The 20,090-nt window shown below is 38.8% G+C and overlaps 2 protein-coding genes across 2 annotated transcripts; one reads left to right on the top strand and one right to left on the bottom strand.

Moving 5' to 3' along the window:
- The first annotated feature begins 9,083 nt into the window (after positions 1-9,083).
- On the top strand, positions 9,084-19,137 carry tmem72 (transmembrane protein 72). Its single transcript, XM_082153164.1, is given in 7 exon segments — positions 9,084-9,421; positions 13,236-13,302; positions 17,122-17,193; positions 17,282-17,421; positions 17,607-17,988; positions 18,861-18,907; positions 18,910-19,137. Coding segments are annotated over 7 exon segments (927 nt in total). The 5' UTR covers positions 9,084-9,351; the 3' UTR covers positions 19,059-19,137.
- LOC309486865 (uncharacterized protein) lies at positions 13,312-16,048 on the bottom strand (the record flags this gene model as incomplete). The annotated part of the gene is made up of 3 exons (XM_082154332.1): positions 13,312-15,417; positions 15,455-15,537; positions 15,579-16,048. The coding sequence occupies 3 exons, from the start codon at positions 16,046-16,048 to the stop codon at positions 14,750-14,752; spliced, it is 1,221 nt and encodes a 406-aa protein (XP_082010458.1). The 3' UTR covers positions 13,312-14,749.
- Positions 19,138-20,090: the final 953 nt, after the last annotated feature.

Genomic DNA, 20,090 nt, shown 5'->3' with positions numbered 1-20,090 from the left:
TGTTAATAATTGTTCCATTTCTGCAGTCATCGGTGTATAAAATTATAAATGTTATTGCTTTAATATGACTTTCATAGTGCTTGCCTTTATTTGACTTCATTATTTATATTCCATTTGTCAGAAGAACAGATGTCTTCATTTTAAATCTAAGCCCTGACTGACATAATGATGAGCTTACCATCTTGCACAAGAGCTGTAATGATTTCCTGCGTTCTTCAAAATCAGAACAAAAAAAAAAACAGCAAAAAATTAACCACAAAGTCAGAAGTTGGACGAGCACCCCTTGTTAATACGGACAGGGAACGTTTCAGATGTCAAATGCTTTGAAAAATTCCTCTGGTGTCCTTCAACTCAACCTACAGGGATGTTGAGAAATGGATGGTGCACTCCTTTAAACTGGAGTAAATCAGAGCTGAGAAATGCATGTGTGTGCAGTGCACCCTATGTGCTCTTCTGACTCGCTCATGGATTGTTATAATCCCAAGAAGCTCTAAATGTGATAGTTTGAAGTATAACAGAGATTTATTCAGTTCAGTAGACATGCGATGTCTGCTCTTGTCGAAAGTGCTGATAAACCCCACCAATTTGTTTTATTTGGTGATCTAATGGATCCCAGCTGTGGGATATTAATTTTGTGTGTCCTTCACAAGGAGATACTCATCACCACGGCATGGCTCTGCAGTCATCCACTTTTTCTAATCCAGCTGAAGTGCAGCGAGGGCCCCACAAAAACACCATGGTTGTCAGGCTCTATCTCCACTCATTGAGGGACAAAGAAAGGAGCAATCAGAAATAATGAGAGGGGCTCAGGCCAGTTACTTACTAAAGCTGCATGAGGATCGCCCAGAGTGCAAATGAAGGGGATTCGAACACAGGGACAATCTAGTTGTCCTGATACACCTGATACACTTTGCTGCAAAGGGGTGCTATGCTATCCAATTTTTAGTAATTATGTTACATGTTAAACACATTTCATTAATATCATAAGTGCACTTAAGGTATGACTTCCCTATACTTTAATTGTGAAGAAACCCCTCCCCCTATTTAGTTAAGTTAAAGTGGGCACTTAAGATATGAATGAAATAATTATTTATTATTACTCTCACATTAATCAAGTTATGTATTTCACACTTTTAGTATAAATGAAAATATTTAGCAGCCCAAATATTTCAGGAAGATGCAGAACAGATGTTTTTTTATTTCCATTGTATTTCGTTTCAAGATTTGCATAACAGCATGAACTATGACTTCAGTTTCAAATAATAAGATTACTTTCTTTTTTACTTTAACAGGAATTAATTCTCTTTCCCACTATGAACTGACTCATCAGATAAGCCTTCCGAGAGCCATCCAAATCCCTCTGTACCTTGAGGGACTCATGGGTAATTTACTCTGTGATCCTGTTGGCTGGGAAATGGAAGAGATGAAATGGGTTATTTAGTCCGGGATCAGTTATGATCATACCATCTTAGTGTGATAGAGCTGCGTTTGGGAGAAGATCACAGCTATAGACTATAACAAGGAGGAATGTTTGTGGTGGTGGTTGTGACTCACTGCTGGAGTTTCACTGCTCCCTTCAGCATGAAGCTTCACAGACACTGCTGATGCTCCTCATGTCATCAGCTGATGCCAACGCTCCTTTGACCTCATTTATCATCTCCCTCCGAAGGCGAAGGTCAGTGAGACCCATTCCTGCATCCTCTCAGCATTTCTCATGGATGATCACAAGAAACATATTCCTGTAACTAAACCAGTGGAGTCTGAATGTGGCGCAATAATACAAAGGATTTTTCTTTTCTTTTCTTTTTTTATGCATGTAGGCCTAATTCAATAAATGCAATTTCTTCTGCAACCACATGGTGTCAGTGTTGCAACTTTGTTAAACGCATGAAATGCCTTACTAATCATGTGTCACAGTGTCTCAAAGCATAAAGCTTGGATGTTTTTAGATATGAGTCACAATATTACATGTTGACCATTTGAAACCAAATGCAGTGTTTTTGTATGAAGGTACATCTTAATGAAACTAGTTTCAGATCAGGTTTCAAGGAAACTGGTCTTGAACAAATTAATGTGAGTTTTAGAGATGACTAAGCAAATATTTAGTGACTACAATGCTTATTTCTTGTTACAAAGTCTCAATATGAAAGTGATCAAATGGCCTCCTTTGACCTCATTTATCATCTCCCTCCGAAGGCGAAGGTCAGTGAGACCCATATAATATATGAGGCATTTAATACACACTCACCTAAAGGATTATTAGGAACACCATACTAATACTGTGTTTGACCCCCTTTCGCCTTCAGAACTGCCTTAATTCTACGTGGCATTGATTCAACAAGGTGCTGAAAGCATTCTTTAGAAATGTTGGCCCATATTGATAGGATAGCATCTTGCAGTTGATGGAGATTTGTGGGATGCACATCCAGGGCACGAAGCTCCCATTCCACCACATCCCAAAGATGCTCTATTGGGTTGAGATCTGGTGACTGTGTGACATTTTAGTACAGTGAACTCATTGTCATGTTCAAGAAACCAATTTGAAATGATTCGAGCTTTGTGACATGGTGCATTATCCTGCTGGAAGTAGCCATCAGAGGATGGGTACATGGTGGTCATAAAGGGATGGACATGGTCAGAAACAATGCTCAGGTAGGCCGTGGCATTTAAACGATGCCCAATTGTCACTAAGGGGCCTAAAGTGTGCCAAGAAAACATCCCCCACACCATTACAGCACCACTACCAGCCTGCACAGTGGTAACAAGGCATGATGGATCCATGTTCTCATTCTGTTTACGCCAAATTCTGACTCTACCATCTGAATGTCTCACCAGAAATCGAGACTCATCAGACCAGGCAACATTTTTCCAGTCTTCAACTGTCCAATTTTGGTGAGCTCGTGCAAATTGTAGCCTCTTTTTCCTATTTGTAGTGGAGATGAGTGGTACCCGGTGGGGTCTTCTGCTGTTGTAGCTCATCCGCCTCAAGGTTGTGCGTGTTGTGGCTTCACAAATGCTTTGCTGCATACCTCGGTTGTAACAAGTGGTTATTTCAGTCAAAGTTGCTCTTCTATCAGCTTGAATCAGTCGGCCCATTCTCCTCTGACCTCTAGCATCAACAAGGCATTTTCGCCCACAGGACTGCCGCATACTGGATGTTTTTCCCTTTTCACACCATTCTTTGTAAACCCTAGAAATGGTTGTGCGTGAAAATCCCAGTAACTGAGCAGATTGTGAAATACTCAGACCGACCCGTCTGGCACCAACAACCATGCCACGCTCAAAATTGCTTAAATCACGTTTCTTTCCCATTCTGACATTCAGTTTGGAGTTCAGGAGATTGTCTTGACCAGGACCACACCCCTAAATGCATTGAAGCAACTGCCATGTGATTGGTTGATTAGATAATTGCATTAATGAGAAATTGAACAGGTGTTCCTAATAATCCTTTAGGTGAGTGTATATGCCCATACACATATTCACTATACTGTTAAAAAGTTTCGGACTTATTTTTTTCAGAGTAACCCTTTAATTAAAGGGATGCATTCATTAAAAAAAATATTTAAAAAATATAAAAGAGATTAGTAATCTTACAAAAGATTTGTTTCAAATAAATGCTGTTCCTTCAAACTTTATATTCATCAGAATCCTGAAAAAAAGTTTAGCTTGGTTTCCACAAATATATTAAGTAGCACAACTGTTTTCAATATTGTTAATAATAAGAAATGATTTAGAAGAATCGTGTGACGCTAAAGACTGAAGTAATGGCTGCTGAAAATTCAGTCTTGACATCAAAGGAATAAATTACATTTTTAAATATATTAAAATAGAAAACAGTAAATTGTAAAAACATTTCACAATATTACTGTTTTTATTAATTGTATTTTTGATTAAATAAACAACTTGAGTGAGCATAAGATACCTCTTTCACAAACATTAAAAATCATTTATGAAATATATACGTACTGTATATTCAAAAGTTTAAGGTCTGTAAGTTTATATACAGAACATGCACACAGATATTCTTTGTTCAGGCTGGGTTGTGTATAGCATAAAAAATAGAAAAAAAGGCTGCTGTATTTTAATGATCAGTCATCTTGATATTATTTACTTAAAGTACAAAACCTTCTAAAAAATTATCCTTTTCTTCACTTCGTGTTGCAACAACAAAAGCAGAGGTCTTTCTGAATGCAGAGAAGTTTGATGTTGAACAAGAATACATCTCATGAGATGTTTATAAAGCGAGATAAAATTGCCATTGTAATCAAGATTAAATGTACCCCATAGGCCGTGATGAATAACAGATCCATGGCAGAGATCTCATTATTGAATGGGAAACGAGGGGGAGTCCAGAAACACACATTAAACAATATGGTTCATCTACACATTTTCTCCTATAACTTATTACAAATCATAATTTTTTATATCTAAATATCATATTTTAACTTAATTTCTACAAATCATGATTGAACCACTGCTTGCAAAACACAATGTTCTGACCTCATGTTATTTCAACAGTGCTGGGAAATTCCAACAGCTCACAGCGATCCCTCACATATGCTTAACAACACAATTACACATTGGGCTGTCTGATGAAATGTTATGCTATGGCTGCCTATACCATGACACCATATCAAACTCATTAACACCATTGTCACTATCAAATGATTTGCTGTTGATTTGCTGCTGAAGAAGTCTGTCATCTGTGTGCTAGGAAGATAAATGGCGCAGTGTCATGTGTGATGTTTGTACTTCCCTAAAGATAAGATTTTTTTCTTTCTTGTTGAGGTAAAGCAATATATCAAGTGCACATGCCTCAAAAGGCCATCAAATTTCATATATCATTCCCTGTGGGAGTCACTCACACCCATCATGTGTTTATGTATGCATGGGACAAATGAGTAAAAATCATTTCAAGGCCCATAAATGTGATGAACGTGAACTTTTGAGTGCATGAATTAGGGGTCACTTTGACTCCGCAGCATTAACCAGCAATCAGTCTGTCTTTACAGCATCACAGCTCAGTGTGGGTCAGCTCTGACTAAAATAATTATGATATGTCTTTGCAGAAAGAGCCCAGACATATCATAGCAATAAATATAAACCAGACCAAACCCAAACCTCAATGTCAAGTATATTTATGTTCTGGGTTCTGGTTGTTATGTTTATAGGAACAAGTAATTGATATTTATATGTTGTATTGTTGTTGTCATGTTCTCGTTGTCATAACATCTTCTGTTGTTAAAGTCAGCATGAATTGAAAATTCATCCTATATATTGTCTAAAATGCATGTTATTAAACAGTAACACTTTAATTTATAGTATCCTATGTACTTACTATAGTAATAACAGTACATTATGCATAATTACATGCAACTAACCCTCAACCAAACCTTAATCCTACCCTAATATTAAGTACATGTTGTTAATTAATATTATTCTGTACTTAAATGTACAATTACACTGTAACAAGGACACCTTAAAATAGAGTTTAACCTATTGGTCTTATTATGAATTATGCATCCATGCAGGCATTTACATTTTTTTGACCTTCTAATTTTAATCAAAATGTGACAGCTTGATCCTCCAGTGAAACAAACGTCCTCCAGCTCACATTCAGATCTTCCTCCATCCAATCAACAATGGTGGATAGACCAAGTACCTGTCCTACATTTGTTTTAAATAATCCATTTCAGTTCCAGTTTCCAGTTCATAAAATGTAGATCGTTTCTCTTGTGCTGCTTATCATAGTCTAGCATTGAAGCTGTCTTGTTATGCTATGACAATTTGTGGGTACTTTTGAATGCATTCATTTTATTTTCCATGAATAACAACTATGATTTGCTCTGAGCTCAAAAGATGTTGTATGTAGCACAAAAAGATTCATAACTAGGGATGCACGAAGTGGATACACAGTATTTACTTTTGCATCTATTCATTTAGCAGACACATTTATCCAAAGCAACAAACAAATGACACAAGAAATTCAGTGTAAGGAGACAATTATGTTGTCTTTACAAAACCAACATAGTATTATTGCACAAACTGAGGTTTGGGTTTTTTCAACATTACAGAGACCAGCATTTCTAAACTAATCTAGTTTTCAAACTACTCCCACTACAACTCAGCACAGATCATCAGTCTATTCTGACTAAGTTTACCATGTCTTTCCTAACTTATTGGACTTTCCCGTGGCAGATGATAAAAAATCCCCAAAATCTGAGACATTGAAGATTTCTGACTGTATAACAAGCAATCACAGTCAGAAATGTTTTATTACATACACTACATTGCCAACAGTATTGGGACACCCCTCCAAATCATTGAATTCAAGTGTTCCAATCACTTCCATGGCCACAGTTTTATAAAATCAAGCACCTGGGCATGCAGGCTGCTTCTACACACATTTGTGAAAGAATGCAGTGGTGTAAAGCCACTGGACTCTATAGCAATGGAGACTGGAGATTATGGTGTGGGCTTGTTTTTCAGGGGTTGGGCTTGGTGCCTTAGTTCCAGTGAAAGGAACTCTTAATGCTTCAGCATACCAAGACATTTTGGACAATTTCATGCCCCCAACTTTGTGGGAACAGTTTGGGGATGGCCTCTTCCTGTTCCAACATGACTGCGCACCAGTGCACAAAGCAAGGTCCATATAAAGACATGGATGAGCAAGTTTGGTGTGGGGGAACTTGACTGGCCTACACAGAGTCCTGACCTCAACCCGATAGAACACCTTTGGGATGAATTAGAGCGAAGACTGCGAGCCAGGCCTTCTCGTCCAACATCAGTGCCTGACCTCATAAATGCGCTTCTAGAAGAATGGTCAAAAATTCCCATAAACACACTCCTAAACCTTGCGGAAAGCCTTTCCAGAAGAGTTGGAGCTGTTATAGCTGCAAAGGGTGGGCCAACTCCATATTAAACCCTACGGATTAAGAATGGGATGTCACTGAAGTTCATGTGCATGTAAAGGCAGACGTCCCAAAACTTTTGGAAATATAGTGTATGTTGTATTTTGATATGTTAAGGAAAATATATACATGCCACATTCTGTATAAGTATACGTTTGTTGTAATAATGGTGAATTAGTTTAAAAGGTTTGATCATGCTCTTAAACTTGTTTTTAGTGGTCTGTGGTTGTGAATTCACAGTGTGAATAAAGAACATAGCACAGAAATGCACATAGCTGGAATAAAATTCTGCTAATCTGGAAAACAGTTGACCCAGGCAGAAAACAAAGGTAGCCTTGTTCTAATGTTAGGGGATTTACATTTTTCCTCTTAGCAGGAGTCAACTTGGATATCAGAGTTGTAAATTAGAGCAGAACTCTCCAAGTGTTTGCCAAGATAGCCTATTTCACTCTGGACAGTAGGATGTATACTACATAATGTTGTCTTCTTCAGGGCCTCAGTTACTGAGAAGTGAAGTCAGTTAATCTGTTGGTTTCGGGAGACCCTCTTTTGTCCCTTGAATGACCAGGCCACATAAACCTTTTTAAAAAGGATTTACAGTTCACATCTGTAATATTTTCCTAGTTACTCCCATATCCCCTTTATTTTCCGCTTATTTATGAACATTCAGGATATATTTCCCTAAAGGATGAGCTGGCCAGCAAGGTATTTAACCTCGGAGACTCTGTACAGAGCCAGAGGAAGTTATGATTTTGATTGTCTCTTTGATAGACCATGAATTTCTGTACAATTGTGTTTAGTTATGTTGTAACAGCTGTCATGTGTGATATGCACATTATGGTACATTTTGCTGTTCACAACTTTCTTTTAAAGGGTTAGTTTACCCAAAAATGTAAATTCTGTCATTAATTACTCACCCTCATTCCAAACCTGTAAGAATTTCATCTTCGAAACAGATCTTTTTTTATCAAAATCTGAGAGCTTTCCGTCCCTCCATTGACAGCTACGCAATACCACTTTCAAGCCCCAGAGAGGTAGTAAAGACATCATTAAAGTAATCCATGTAACTCCAGTGGTTTTACCTCAATTTTATGAAGCGATGCAAGTGCTCTGTTTGCACAAAAAATATATAATTTTGCCCGTTTTTTCTTTTTTTAACCATTTATTTTTAAGTCACAAATTGGTCTATTTAGTGTTTGTGTATTACTAGAAACTATTTAGTAATACTAATCACATATAATTAATTATAATAATATAATAAAAACTAAATTATATGAGTTAAAAAAAAATATTAGTACTTTTTATAGTGATAATAATAGTTAGGCCTATTATTATAGGATAATAAAATATTTAGAAAATACATTATTATTATTATTATTCATATTATTTAACTCAGTTGTATATCAGATAAAAAAAAATCTTTTTCACACTGGTGTTATTATTTTCTACAGTTTTATTAAAAAATAAAGTATTATGAATCAGTCAATATATTAACCAAAATTATGTGATGTGTCGTGTAATGCCGAACATACGCATGTGGTTTGAAATCCTAGCAATACTGTAGTCATGTGTGATCAGATTTAATTACACAGACCCTCACTGTGTCATGCCGTCATGCGCCATGCTGTGGTTCTAATCAATTGTGATCTGTTATGACTGAGAAAAGTCTGACCTTTGACACAGGTAACTAAAGACTGGAAGAGATGGTGTCTGTTCAGTGCCTCTGCTGAATGATTAACATCTGTCTTGTGTCAGGATTGGGCTATGAAAGTACTGCTGCTTTCTCCACCATTAATCATCAGTTCAGGACAGGGCTTATCAGGCAGACGTTTGAGACTCCATGTACATTTACTTTGTAAAAACACATCTGACCTTGGGCAAGGACATTTTTGATTAATTGGCTGATTGGATGAAGGTAATTTAATTTGAATGTGTCCCTCAGCAGCTGTAAAAGGATGGAGGGTGGAATACCTCCTCATGAAGGTCACTGCTTGTAACCTGTGGGGGTCCTGCAACAGGCTTGTGTGCACAAGTGTGTATTTACATGTGTGTGTGTGTGTGTCTATCCCTCAGGGAACATGCCTTATTTGTGCTCTTTGCTAGTACCTAGTCAGGTAATCTTTAACTGTAAACTTTTTCATTGTTTGGTCCACTCACCTTGAGTAGAGGTGGAATTTAGCAGGAACAAGCAGAGGGTGGTGTGTTTGGGTTTTAGTTTTTTCTGTTAGGCTGATTACTAGGGTAAACTCAGCACTTGGACGCAGCCGACGGCACCCTCCAGCTCAGGCGAGGAGATTACTAACCATGGGGCTGCGGTGGCGCTGCCATCCTTACACAAAGTTCTGACTTCCTCTTTTAACTACCAATAAATTAACCGTCGAAAGAGAACGTTAACTATCAACAAATGTTCTAAAGTAGAAAAAACATTTTTATTTCAGCCATGAAGGGCTCAGCTTTGTGGGTTATAGTGGAATGTGCCTGCAGAGTTCTTGGCATCTCGACTGCTGCAGGTAGGACTGTCTTTTCTGTTCTTCTGTTGGCCATTGTTTCATTGAAAGTGCTATAAATTACCTTTAAAAAAAAAATATATATATATATATATATGTTGCACCAGTTGCATCAAGGATGCATTAGGAGCAATTTTTAAACCCTGTGATTGATGTTTAGAATTCTGAAATGTGCATTTTGTGCTCATTACCCAACATACTGTAACCTGCTTTAAAATGAGGGAAAGAAAGGCACTGTTCCAGTGTTTAGGAAATGGCCCATTTAAGTTGAAATAGAGTGTAAATATATGAAAAAGAAAAAAAGAAAAAGAATGAAAAAAGAAAGAAAAGAAATCTATGAGAAGGGATGATTTAAGCTACTACATGACTGAGATTCCTTAAGTCCAACAATTACATAAACAATATTAAATGCAAGATTATTCAATAGTAAACTTTAAAACCAACAGGGGTTTTATTTTTATTAAATAATACTAATAATAATGAGACTATGCAAAGTAATAGATCCACATTATATTAGCCTACTTAATTTCTTTTCTCCATTCTGACATTCGCCTTTGTCGCCTTTGACTTTTGGGTTGCTTAGTTGGGGACATTTAATCTAATATTCAACAATATTATTGATCTGCCTGCCGTACAACGACGTAACTCGATGCTTCACTATAGTAGGCCTATGCATCGTTGAAGAAATCAACACGACTGTTTCCCGAAACCATATTGTCGCAAAGTGGTCGTTCAACCACGTTGGTTTATGACGTCACGCACGTGGTGGAGTAATAACTTCTTTTAATGAAACTGTTCGAATTAATCGAATTAATGCTAGATGTTTTGATATAAATTACAGACATGGCATCTGAGGACTATTTCTCATTTTTCTCAGTTATTTCGCTTTATTTCCAGATTCAATCATAGGCTCGTTCTGGGGTGCGTTTCCCAAACAACGACGCAACTCGATGCTTAACTACCATAGTACGATGCATCGTTGAAGAAATCAACTAGCTAGTCACGACTGTTTCCCGAAACCGTACTGTCGCAAAGTGGTCGTTCAACCACGTTGGTTTATGACGTCACGAATGAATTGGTTTGAGATCGAATTAACGCTAAATTACAGACATGGCATCTGAGGACTGTTTCTCATTTTTCTCAGTTATTTTGCATTATTTCCAGATTCAATCATAGGCTCGTTCTTAGTAGAGCACGTTCGCACATGCGCAGTCTTCAAAAACGGTGCTTTAAATCTCTTGAAAAACTAGAAAGACGTAAATGACATTTGTATGTATTCTAAATAAAGACACAGCTGAATGTCAGCTGAATGTCATGCTGAATGTCATGTAGGCCTACTGAATGTCAGCTTGCTTATTTTGCTCAAGATAAGGATTTATTAAGTCCACATGTCATGCAAACTAGAAACTACTCTTCTAACCACAGGTCGAGAGCTGTCGTTTCAACCACACAACTTTGCGATGCTGTTTGCGAATGTTCGCATTAGTAAGCATTAATTCGATCTCAAACAGATTCATTAAAAGAAGTTATTACTCCACCACGTGCTTGACGTAAATCCATAAACTAACGTGGTTGAATGACCACTTTGCGACAATATGGTTTCGGGAAACAGTCGTGACTAGTGCTGCGTTCCAGTCCACTTTTAGACACGCACTTGCGAACTTCCCTAAGCACTTCCGCTCGCACTTCCACCACCATTTTGAAGTGCGTTCCACTTCATGAAGTGGACGAGGGAAGTTTATATGGACAGACCCTCGTTCCCTCGATTTGACCGAGGGAGCGAGTCTACTTCATATGTACACTTCAGGCACCTATATGTCCCACAATGCAGTATGATTGTGACGTCACCACATATCTCCAATCACCACCACAACAGACAACTCTATGATATATTAATTATATTTTTTTTTATTTAAAACAACCCAAACACACCTATTAACATTTGGATGCTTCATTAAACAAATTCTAAAAGGAATTTTTTTAAATAATAAATCAACTCCATAGCTGATTCCAAGTGATCAAGGGCTTAGGACGTTCCAATTCATCCCATTGCAGTTTCCGCCAGTAGTGGGCACTCGTGCATCGTAAGCAATGACGTACGAGACGGTGAACGAGACGGAGGGAAGTTAGCGAGTGAAGGGCATGACAATTTTGGACTGGAACGCAGCCTAGCTAGTTGATTTCTTTAACAATGCATCGTACTATGGTAGTTAAGCAGCGAGTTACGTCGTTGTTCGGGAAACGCACCCCTGGTTCTTAGTTGGTAGAGCAAGTTCGCACATGCGCAGTCTTCAAAAACGGTGCTTTAAATCTCCTGACAAACTCAAAGACGTAAAGGACATTTGTATTCTAAATAAAAGACACAGGTTGTACTGAATGTCATCTTGCTTATTTTGCTCAAGATAAGGATTTATTAAGTCCACATGTCATGCAATAGAAACTATGCTTCTAGAGCTGTCGTTTAAACCACATATCTTTGAGATGCTGTTTGCGAATGTTCGTTGGAACGATGGTTTCGGGAAACACCGACTCATTGAACTATGCTGATAAGATAACGACGGAACTTGCGACCATAGTTGGCTAACGTTGCTTTTGGGAAACGCACCCCTTGACGATGACATCAAGGTTTTCTACAGAACGGCTATAAATGAACTAAATGAATAACTTTTTTTACAAGAAAAATTAACCATCACTGAACTTACTGGACTGTGATGCTATTTTCTTCTAGAAACAAATTTTGTAGCATCATTCTCCTGTTATCTCTGTAAAGCTAGGCTACTTTGAAACGCTATATAAAAAGCGCTATATAACTAAGGTGACTTGAATTGTCTCTTAAAATGTTTTTGCTTGTTAGGAGATCTTTTACAAATAATAAGAAATAACGTTTTTTTTATTATCTAATTTTCAAGGTGTAATGTGAATAAAACTAGCTAGTGTTACAAATTACATGATAATAATACTAAGAGTATTTACTCATTTTTTAGTAATACAAGAAAAATACTTTTTACGTAGGCTATTTCATTCACAAATCTAATAAAAATGTTTCAAAATGTTTTTGCATTGCACAGAGACCTGTAAAATTCTCACACATATTGAATAACACATGTATTGTATTTTATTTAATTTGTTTTTGTTTTTGTAATTTTTTTCTTCTTCTCCAAAACCTGGGGTTTATTTGGGTTTATTTGCCAAGCTGTAGTGTGTGGCAAATCTGACATCTAGTGGCCACAATAAGAATTGCATTCCATTTTTGTGAAAAGTCCAAAGGTTATACAGGTGTTGTGCCGAATTTCGACCCCGACAAATTAGTACCCCCCTAGCATTGGTTGGTAATAATTTAGCAGGGGGTCGATATTCGGCACAAATGAAAAAAATTTTTTTATAATAACACTTCAGTTTGGGGACCAATTCTCACTATTAACTAGTTTCTTATTAGCTTATTACTAACATATTTTCTGTTAGTACTTATACAGTACCTATAATAATATAATAATATTAATATAATATTAATGCCTTATGACCATGACCATATTCTAATTTATACATCCCTTAATCCTCCCTTACACCTAAACTTAACAACTTCAACAACAACTACTAACCTGAATAAGCAGTAAATTCATAATTAATTGATTATGATTTCTGCAGGTTAAGTTTAATGTGTGTGTGTGTGTGTGTGTGTGTGTGTGTGTTTGTGTGTGTGTGTGTGTGTGTGTGTGTGTGTGTGTGTGTGTGTGTGTGTGTGTGTGTGTGTGTGTGTGTGTGTGTGTGTGTGTGTGTGTGTGTGTGTGTGTGTGTGTGTGTGTGTGTGTGCTGTCAGTGCTTTGTGCAGTGGGTGTAGAGACTCAGAGACAGGGGGAGTTCAACAGCTTGGCCGTCTACCTCCTGTGAGTATATAATAAGCTGCTGTGGGAGGTATAGCACATTGTTATTCATATGAAAGTTCTCTGAGACATGTCTTCCTGTCAGATTGTATTTAATTTTTCCTGCAACGAGCAAATAAAGCCACAGTGATTTTTAAAGATGTGGTTAGATCTAAGAGACTGATCAGTTTTTTCCCCATTTTAGAATTGACCATTCCTTTAATGTATTTTCAGTTATTGTTTTATGATAGTATTTGTTATTAATACTTTGTATCCTTGTCCTCCAAATCATTGAATTCAGGTGTTCCAATCACTTCCATGGCCACAGTTGTATAAAATCAAGCACCTGGGCATGCAGGCTGCTTCTATACATTTGTGAAAGAATGGGCCGCTCTCAGGAGCTCAGTGAATTCAAGCGTGATATGATAGGTTGCCACCTGTGCAACAAGTCCATTCGTGAAATTTCCTCATTACTAAATATTCCACGGTCAACTGTTAGTGGTTTTATAACAAAGTGGAAGCAATTGGGAACAACAGCAACTCAGCCACAAAGTGCTAGGCCACGTAAAATCAGAGCGGGGTCAGCGCATGCCAAGGCAAAGTAGGGGTGTGAGATATGGCAAAAATATCATATCACAATTTTTTTCAGGAAAGTCATGATTCACGATTTTATCACGATTCTTTTTCATGTTGGTTTTACTATTTTGCTAGTGACTGAGCATTACAGCCAAACTAATGTCCCTATTTTAAAAACAAAGCCTTACTAGGTAACAAAATATAAAAGAAAAAAGAATGTTAGACATTAAGGCCAAAGTGGCAAAGATAAAATCTTTGTTATTATTTTCTTTGTTATTAAAAGATAATAACAAAAATTCAGATTACATAATATACAAATTAAATAAACACTACATAGACTTCACTGTATAAATTATGCATTGATACTTATTAAAGCTACTATTAATGTTCTCAGTGCAGTGAGTGATTTTTTCTTTGTTTTTTGTTTTGTTTTTTTATTAACCTGTATTAATTTCTTTCTTGTGCTGAACTCAAAAGAAGATATTTTGAAGAATGTGGCTATCCAAACAGTTGTTGGTCCCCAGTGACTTCCAAAGAATATATTGTCCTACTATGGAAGTCAATGGGGACCTGCGACTGTTTGGTTAGCCACATTCTTCAAAATATCTTCTTTTGAGTTCAGCACAAGAAAAAAATTAATACAGGTTTGGAACAAAATTAGAGTGAGTAAATAAGGACAGGATTTTCGTTTTTGAGACGGACACCGGCACGGACATGGAGACGGACATGGACACAGACACGGACACCGGCACTGGCATGGAGACGGACACCGGCACGGAGACAGACACCGGCAAGGAGACTGACACGGAGATGGACACCAGCACGGGCATGGACACCGGCACGGACACTGGCACGGACACGGGCATTGGCAAGGAGATGGACACCGGCATGGAGACTAACACGGAGACGGACATCGGCAGGGAGACGGACATCGGCACTGGCACAGAGACGGACATCGGCAGGGGGACGGCCACCGGCACGGACACGGGCACCGGCACTGACATGGACACCGGCACGGAGACTGACATGGAGACACGGACATCGGCACCAGCACAGAGACTGGCACGGAGACAAAACCCGGCACGGAGATGGACACCGGCATGTAGACTGACACAGAGACAGACACCGGCACTGGCATGGAGATGGACTCCGGCACAAGCATGGACATCGGCACGGACATGGAGATGGACACCGGCAAGGAAATGGAGACGGACACTGGCAAGGACATGGAGACATGGATGTACACCGGCATGTAGACTGACACGGAGATGGACAACGGCACTGGCATGGAGACGGACTCCGGCAAGGACATGGAGACGGACACCAGCACAGACACCGGCACGGAGACTGACACCAGCACGGACACCGGCACAGGCACCGGCACAGACACAGGCACGAACACGGGCACCGGCACGGAGATAGACACTGGCACAGAGATGGACACTGGCACCGTTACTGACACCGGCACGGAGACGGATACCAGCACGGACACCGGCACCGGCATGGACACCGGCATGGAGACGTACACTGGCACAGAGACGGACACTGGCACGGAGACGGACACTGGAATGGAGACAGACACCGGCACGGAGACTGACACCGGCACGGGCACAGAGATCGGCACGGGCACAGACACTGGCACAGAGACTGACACCGGCACGGAGACGGACACCGGCACGGAGACTGACACCGGCACGGGCACAGAGATCGGCACGGGCACAGACACTGGCACAGAGACTGACACCGGCACGGAGACAGACACCGGCACGGAGACTGACACCGGCACGGGCACAGAGATCGGCACGGGCACAGACACTGGCACAGAGACTGACACCGGCACGGAGACAGACACCGGCACGGAGACTGACACCGGCACGGGCACAGAGATCGGCACGGGCACAGACACTGGCACAGAGACTGACACCGGCACGGAGACAGACACCGGCACGGAGACTGACACCGGCACGGGCACAGAGATCGGCACGGGCACAGACACTGGCACAGAGACTGACACCGGCACGGAGACAGACACCGGCACGGAGACTGACACCGGCACGGGCACAGAGATCGGCACGGGCACAGACACTGGCACAGAGACTGACACCGGCACGGAGACGGACAGCGGCAAGGAGACTGACACGGAGATAGACACAGGCACGGACACTGGCCCAGATCCGGGCCACATCTGGTACATGTGGATTCCACGCGTACCAGATGTGAGCCGGATCTGGGCCGAAACTATGTTGCTGTCTGGGATATTTGTCTAAAATTATTCGGTTTTCAGCATCAGAATCATGAGTATTTTTATTCTGGAGTTACTATTGTCCTGTGCATTGGGTTACCAGCACATTCATTTCCACACCCAATGTAATACCAAATTTGAGCATTTTTATCAACAGTTAATTTTTTGTTAACCTTTTACATTATATCTTGGCGTATCGCAATAATATTGTATCATGAGTTCACTATCGTGATATGTATCGAATCGTGACATGAGTGTATCGTTACAGCCCTGGTAAATCCACTTAACCAGCTAATTGCTCTTCAACAGCGATGCCATAGAAATATACAGGGCTAACGCAAAAACGGAAGTTCAAACACAAAATTCTAAAGATGGCTGCGCGCTTGTTTCTCTGGTGCATAAAGTCTATAAGGAACATGGTCACTGAAGGCCACTGTCATTCCATTTCTAACTATAGCTGGCAATACAGTAGCGCCTCTTGAGAATTACACAGATGGAGGCAAATGGGCCTCTTGTCCCAGATTATCTGATCTTTCTGGGCTCACAGCCAGACCAGAGAGGTTCTGCATGAACAACAGGGAGATATTTCCATAGGGATTAAGCGGTTGTTCACATGCATGAACACCAGAATATCATAAACAGCCCGAAGATGCGAGATCAAATATCTACTGAATGGTAATGAATATCTTACTCTGGATAAAAAGCATGAAGAGGAACAAGTGATTAAAGTTAACATAAATACATATTCACAATCCATTTTACTTTATTGAGGCGAGATTCAGGATTCTCAATCAGAAAACATGTGAAGTGGGACTTGAATTGATTCTCCAGGAACTGATTGCGTTGTGAGAAGTGAGAGTTACATTTAAATCGTTCACCAAAAACATTAATAGAGTAAACATGATTTCATATGGACTTTAAAGAATGTTTTGGTACCCCTTTGAACTGTTTGAATTGACTTTCTTCCTAACAAAAAGTTAGGAATTTTATAAACCACTGCATTACTCCTGTTTGTATTCCCACAGGCTTTCCTCGCTGGTGATCATGCTTTTTGAAGTTGCCTATTTCATTGACGCTCTGTTGGCAATGTGCCTTCCGTACGTACAATCAGATTATATGAATCATGTACTTGCTTGTGCGATTTTAATCAATGCATTTACTCATATCTGTTTTTCTTGCGTGCAGTTGTCCACCCACATGGAAGATTTTCATTCTTTGGAAGAAGATGACCAAAGTTGGAGGTTTTCAGAAATTTCTATACTACACAATGATGTCTGTGATGTGTTTCCTGCATCCAGTGCTTGCATGGCACGCTGTAATACCAGGTCTTTCAATTTATTACATTAATCATATATTATTATATTATTTAATAAACATATAAATAATCAAAACAATCATTTAGAACAATTTAAATATGTAAATATCTGCTAAAAGTGAATTCTGACCAAGTTTAGGAACACACTAGCATACAGGTTAACATGAATTAAGAAACGTTGCCTATACTTTACAGGAGTTATGCTGGTAGTGACTGGATTCTTTAACTTCATATTGAGCAAAAAGAAAAAGGCAGATCCGCCTAAAGAGTCCAGTGCATCGTATTGTGACCCGGCACTGTCTTCTGTCTGTGTCCCAGACACGGGGGACACTGAACACGTCTCTTTCTTCCACGTCATCTCCGGCAAAAGAGCATCTTTTTTTCCTAGCAATAGCCGACTGCATGGCCCCAAAGACAGGGCTCAGTCAGTGAAGAATGCCCAACGCAAGAAAAGACAAACAGACACAAGAAATGTGCACTTCATTGAGAGTCTCAGATGTAGTGATACTGAAATGGAAGAATACCATGAGGTGGAGCAAGAGGAGACCACGTCAGATAAAGCACCAATGATTACACTGTAAATGTGAGTGATAATGGTGTTATAAATCAGTGTAGGCATTAGATGCTATGTGAAAAGTTAATACAAATAGCTCTTCTTAGAATATGAGAAAAATATATTTCAATTAATGCTGTAAACTATACAGGGAACCACAGTTGGTACATCATTGGTTTAAAATTAATTCATTTCTAGGCTATTTACAAATGAATTACACACAAGGAAGTTTTTATAATAACGTTATAATAAATGTATAATGATGTAATTATGTTTCTACTCATTATTTCATTTTAACATTTAAATTGTGGCTGTCATAAAACCAATTTATTCAAACATTCAAGAAAAGGTTAAGTAAAAATACAATGAATATGCAATTTAGTGCAGATATTTAGCAAAATGCTCCTCTCTAAGTTAAATGTTCTTGCTGACTTTATGAGTTTTTGGGCATTGAATGTCTTTTCTAAGGTACAACTGAAACACAGATTGAGCGATTGCATGTGACAACACGTATTTCAGTAAGATGTACTGTATCTTTAAACATTACTTATTGTGATGTTCATTCATGTTAATTTCGTGTTGTAACAAGTAAAGCGGAAGAGATGATCGCTTGAACTGAGGCGCTACAATGATTTGTCATGCGACAGAGCACCAAAAAAGATTGTGACAGCTCGAGAGACGTCTATGATCTCACTCCAGTCTATGGCAAAGTAGCCAATTTTCTATTCTTGTAAGGTTTATTGTACTTGCAATTTTACCCTGACCAACCCCACATAAGGAAATCATATCTGGTACAGATAAAAAAAAAACAAATAAACATGCTTACAATTGTTAACATCCTTCTTTTACAAGAAGCGAGCTCCCTAAACAACATTTGAACACTGTCAGTCAAAGAGCTGTTTTTTATTCCAGTCTGTAACCTTAAGCCTGGATCTCCTGCACCCATTCTCCATACGTCAATACAATTAAGAGATTCCATTCATCATACTGACCCAGACAAGAGGGTTTTCAGTCTAAAGACTGGACAGCAACCCCCCAGGCGTAATTCCTCTCCATTAACCTGTATGGATGTCTTCAACATCCTGAATACTTGAGTAACATAGGATATGTTGCATTCATGTGTTGTATGTACTTCATGGAAAAAATATTCTATTAAACAATAAATTCATTGCACTTGTGTTGTGCTTCTAACTGTGTAAATCGAATAGCTTCAACATTTTACTGGCGATATTAGCTAGTCGCAGACTCGCAGAGCAGAAATTGTTCAAAATAACTGGAGTGAAAAATCTATGAGCATCAATGGGTCAGGCAATGATGCTTTAGAATTACAAGAATTAAACTCCCACATAAACCCACTAATAAATCTTTCTTGATCTTCTTTGGCTTAAAAATCACCCTTAATAACTACAAGTGATCAAATACAAAATGAAAGCTATGGGAAATACCCATAATCCATTGTGGTTTAATGATGTAATTATGTAAATATGACAACTAAAAGGTGCCATTTAAAAAGCATAGCTGTTATTTAAATTCAGAGATTTTAGTTCTTAGTATTGTCAAAGCTGTTTTAAATAAATGTTTTGGGCGAAGTCACTATTAGGATGATTTATGTTCCCTTTAGTGAACTTGGACCCTGATCAATACATTCCATTTGTCTCCACACAGATGAATAGCAGAAGTGCAGTTGTATGTGTACTTCTCTGGAAATTTAAATATATCCAGTGTCTAGCCTAGAGTCATAATTTCCTTTTATGAGCATTATAGTGTCTTTTCTATATTTGAGACAATTCAAATGAAATAAAGTCGAAACACATATTTACACATATCTGAGATAATTCATATTCTTGCAACAATCTAGTTTAAATGGGATAATTCACCCAAAATTAAAAAATGCTGGCATCATTTACTCACCCTCATGTCTATCCTTCTTCTGTGGAACAAAATATATGGTCTTTTTTTATCCTTTCAATGGAAGTCAATAGTCACCAAAATGGTTTGGTTACACTGTTCTTCAATAAATCTTGCTTTTGTTATTTACACAAGAAAGCCATACTTTAGAAAGACATATGGGTGAGTAAGTGATGACATACCAAAATTGAAAATTCTATCTCCTACTCTTTATTAAC

The sequence above is a fragment of the Leuciscus leuciscus genome, assembly GCF_965113295.1.
Source record: "Leuciscus leuciscus genome assembly, chromosome: 22".
NCBI classification, from domain to species: domain Eukaryota; kingdom Metazoa; phylum Chordata; class Actinopteri; order Cypriniformes; family Leuciscidae; genus Leuciscus; species Leuciscus leuciscus.
The sequence above is the reverse complement of the archived record's forward strand: the minus strand, read 5'-3'. Positions and strand labels throughout refer to the sequence as shown.